Source organism: Cibotium barometz, chromosome 36, assembly GCF_041138505.1.
Source record: "Cibotium barometz isolate CiBa-2024 chromosome 36, ASM4113850v1, whole genome shotgun sequence".
Taxonomy (NCBI): Eukaryota; Viridiplantae; Streptophyta; class Polypodiopsida; order Cyatheales; family Cibotiaceae; genus Cibotium; species Cibotium barometz.
In genome coordinates this window covers 14,086,294-14,090,506 of record NC_141081.1, presented here as the reverse complement: position 1 = coordinate 14,090,506, position 4,213 = coordinate 14,086,294, and the positions used below count along the sequence as shown (strand labels likewise).

General features: G+C 43.5%; 1 protein-coding gene across 1 annotated transcript; it reads left to right on the top strand.

The window, feature by feature from the left end:
- The first annotated feature begins 877 nt into the window (after positions 1–877).
- Positions 878–3,914, top strand: LOC147617517 (cold-regulated 413 inner membrane protein 2, chloroplastic-like). The gene is made up of 6 exons (XM_086775777.1): positions 878–1,357; positions 1,475–1,633; positions 2,540–2,635; positions 2,768–2,832; positions 3,015–3,084; positions 3,563–3,914. Exons 1-6 carry the CDS (start codon positions 1,176–1,178, stop codon positions 3,735–3,737), a joined length of 747 nt encoding a protein of 248 aa, XP_086631903.1. The 5' UTR covers positions 878–1,175; the 3' UTR covers positions 3,738–3,914.
- The last annotated feature ends 299 nt before the right edge of the window (positions 3,915–4,213 follow it).

Genomic DNA, 4,213 nt, shown 5'->3' with positions numbered 1-4,213 from the left:
CATAGGCACCGAAATAAAAGCATCATAGGCACCAAGGCCTAAGCAACACAGATGCGTGAGCATGCAAGTGCATAGCTATTGAAACTTTGCACATACTCTCTCTCTCTCCCTCTCTCTCTCTCTCAGTTTGCAAGAAATGAGTAGGAGCAGTTTAAAAGCATCACATGCATCAAGGCCTCAGCATCAGCCTACCCCTAACACGAGCACGTAAACATGTGCTCTCTCTCTCTCTCTCTCTCTCTCTCTCTCTCTCTCTCTCTCTCTCTTTTCGAAATGATTAGGAGCCCCTAACATAGATGTGTTAGCATCATGGCCCATGGAGCTTAACAAATCAAAGTGCCATCGGCATGAATACCTCAACAGTAGCAACAACTTGCCCCTAATAGAGATGTGTGTCCATGAAGCTTTCCTGATTCACATCAAAGAGAGGCACAAGAGGTGGGTGGAGGGGCGCGACCCAAGTGTGGGTGGAGGGGCACGCGGCCGATGGATGATGAATCACATCACAAAGAGAGGCACAAGGGGGCGCGACCCAAGTGTGGGTGGAGGGACGCGCGGCAGTGGACGAAGATGCTTTGTAAAGCCTCAAAACCTAATCTTAGCATCCTTTGTAAAGCCTCTAAAAAGAGAGCATTTTTTGCTTATTTTCCTACGCAGTGTGCATTTTTTGCTAATTGAATAATAAGCAGCTATTGGGCTTGAAAAAAGAGAGCACATTTTTTGCTAATTAAATAATGAAACCTGATCTTTTCAATCCTTTCAACCAATAGAAAAAGAAAGGCCAATAAACCACCCACAAAAGCCATGATTAAAAAAAGCATGATGAACAAGACTTTGAAACGGCCCGCTACTTCTCATGATTTTTTTTCCTTAGCCAAAAAAAAAGGAACAGATCACTAAAGCCTTGCCCATTGGCAGGCAAAAAAAAGAAAGAAGATTAGAAGAGATGTAGAGAGGGTACTGAATTTAAAGGTGGGTTGGGATGTTGGAACCTCCCTTTTGAGAAGCCAGGGCTAAAGCCAAGGAGATTTGCCACGTGCGAAAGCATGGGGATTGGTGACAAGTGGCTTCTTGAGTTTCTCCTTCCTTGCCGGTGATTTATGGCAGTAAAGTGAGCTCATTTGCAAGTGGGCTGTTTCCCTCATCCAACTCTCGTGAAGGTATAGGTAGCTCTGATGGCTCTCCTCTACACCAATTCCATTTCAAGCACCCAAAAATCACGCCTTGTTTTCTCTCCCCTCTCTAAGCACACCATCTCTTGCAGCAGAAACAGTGGCAGCAGGTGGTGTGGATCACTAGCACCTCAGCACACAGTGTGCGCTCCAAAGCTCAAAAAAGTGCCCCCTCAATCCTTAAGGTTAATTCAAACATCTTCAACTATATTAAACGCATTTATAATGTTGATCTTCTTTGTGACGACAATTTCAGAATTGCGATGCTTAATATTTTTGTTGGTTTGCTTGTGTTTCTGCAGATTTGCATCACTTTTCGTTGCTGACGGAGGTCTGCTTAAGCTCCGAAGGGAGATCGCACAGATCAAAAGATTCAGTGGTAATGGTGGAGCCTGTACGGCCACTAGCTCAATCTCTTTGTCAGCAGAGACCCTCAGATGGATTTTCACAGGAGCCGCAGCGTAAGATCCATCTCACACACTGAAACCACCTTTCACACACTCATATGTTTGTTACTGAACTAAATCAACTACCTTATAGAGGATTTTGGAATGGCATTCTGCGGCATTTTTCCTATCTTCATGTGTGCGGGTGTCTTGAAAGCCCCAAAGTTTGAGATTTTCGAAAGGGGGATGGCCGATGTGGGGAAATCATGGCACACATGATGGATTAGGGAAATGGCCTTCCTTTCCCTAATCCATCATGTTTTCCGGGGAGGAAAACATGGCGACCAGTGGGAGCCAGGAGCCTTTTTCTTCAGGTGAAGGGTGACCCCCTCCCCGTTTCCCAGAGCGTCATGGTTGAGGGGAGGGACAGACTCCAGCTCTTGAAGTAAAATACATTTTCTGAACCAGGTGATAGAGACAGCTAGGTGATGCGAGCAATCCACAGAATATCAAATTGAAAATGATGTACAGAGGCCTGACCAGTGGGTAGATCAGCACTGCAGGATTATTGCTGAGCTGTAAAGATCTGGAGGAAATTCAGGTTTTTCAAAAGCCCTCATTTTATGGCTGAGATTTAACCTCCACCAACCCTCGACCATGATGGTGGGGACAAGCTAGACTATGATCTGCCAGGAATTTGGGAGTGTCATCAACATCCAGACTCCTTGCTCAAGCCGCAACGTCAATTGATGGGTTTAATTTGTAGGAACTCTCACAAAGATGCTGGCATCACACGTGAGCGTGGGACCACATGACCCCCCATCACACAGAGTTCCATCCAGCCATCCCTAAAAAGTTCCTCTCTTGATAATGACGATTACGATGGACCAGCTTTGCTAGATTAAGTCTCATTCTGCACTGAGTTCAAGCGGGCACTTTTTGCCCAGGATGTTGATACCCTTCTCATCGTGATTGATGCAGGCTGCTTATGTTGCTGAAGAACACGGCCATCAACAAGTCATTTTTGGTTCCTTTATTGGCCCTGCAAGCACCTCGAGATGTCATCACTTGGATTAGGTAACTTGGCTGATATCTATAATTGGGTAAAAGTTGGCATTATTTTCAAACCCACTGCCCTTGCAGAGATGTTAGATACATGGAGAAACTTGTGGGGATGCTTCAAATGTCTCTTGATTTTGACACTTGCAGGGGTGAATATGGCCTTTGGGCAGCATTTCTGGCGCTATTGGTTCGGCTATTCTATTACATCCCTGGTAATGTGTGGTCGAAACAAATCCTTCTCTTTGTTCATGTCATCTCACATAGTTTTAGAAGTGAAATACGTACTATATGTCTGTAGGCTCCATTTAAACATCTATCATTAATATCTAAGCTTGGGCATTCCATTCTATTGTTTTCACTTACCAGTCTCCAATTTTATGGTATGACTCCTCAGGAGAGCTCGAGTTGCCTTTGATATTCGTGTTGGTTGTCATCACATCCCCTTACCAAGCTATGGATTTGAGGCAAGTTGCAAAGAATCATGTCTCTGTATGCTGTAGATGCTTATATATATGGCTTTGTTGGTTAGCAAAGTCATCATTCTCTGTATGCTGTAGATGCTTATATATATGGCTTTGTTGGTTAGCAAAGTCATCATTCTGTGATTTTTTTTTGTGTGATAATGGAGGAAGCAGAGCATATTAACAGACAACTAAGGCTGGATACAGGCCTGCCTGTTGTCTCTCAACTTGAGACCACATCAGGACCATGAACATTGGCAAAGACATTTTTGCAGGCATCCTGCATGTCTGTATTGGGCCTAAAATATTTTGTATGCACTTACATTACATGCCTACAATCGATGTGCCCTAATGATTAGCTTATGTATCCAATGGCTAATGTGTGATCAATGGTGTATTATGTATGCTTACTAATTGCATGTTCAAAATTTTTTTAAGAACCTAAAGAAGTACTTCTCAAGTCATTTGATGGGTATTGCAGAGGGACAACAGCAGCTATTGTTGTGTGTGCTTGTGTTGCCACCTATTTAGCATACCAACACTTCTCTGGAGCTGGAGGAATCAAAGGTTCTTTCAAAGAGGGCACATTTTTGGCAAGCTTGGCAGTTGTTTGCCTTGTAGTAGTACCATTTGTTTTCTTGTTTGGAGGGTTCTAAGACAGTCAATATGCAAGTGGCATATGCTGTCTATCTTGTAAATTGAACTTATACAATAGTTCTCTCTAAGACAGTTAATATGCAAGTGACATGTACAATAGTGGTTGGTTGGTAGTTAGTGGCTCTGAATTATTAGTGTTTTGGTTTTTATTCAATGCCTAATTTGTCTTGTCAGCAGCCCCTTTGTCAGCATGTAGCTATCACTTCGTTGGGTCTTTTGTGTGGTGTATGTGTGTGTGTGTGAGAAAGTAATTCACAGGCAAGGGATTTTGCAATGATTTTACAAATACCCCATGTGTAAAATCCCCTTGACCACATGTGACATACAGGTTTTCTACATCCAAAGGGCCACCATGGTATGTTGTACATTTTTCGCCCTGGCATGGTGGCTACCTCAGCTTGGGTTTCTAGGAGCATAACAACTAACAGGCAAGCTTGCTGCACATCCTCTTCCTGCATGCAATGCTGTAACTGAG

Excerpts from the sequence above, each read along its gene's own strand:
- LOC147617517 (XM_086775777.1), top strand. The coding sequence starts at position 1,176 with ATGGCTCTCCTCTACACCAATTCCATTTCAAGCACCCAAAAATCACGC. Across the intron at positions 1,634-2,539 it reads ATTTTCACAGGAGCCGCAGC|GCTGCTTATGTTGCTGAAGA; the intron begins GTAAGATCCATC and ends TGATTGATGCAG. Across the intron at positions 3,085-3,562 it reads TACCAAGCTATGGATTTGAG|AGGGACAACAGCAGCTATTG; the intron begins GCAAGTTGCAAA and ends TGGGTATTGCAG.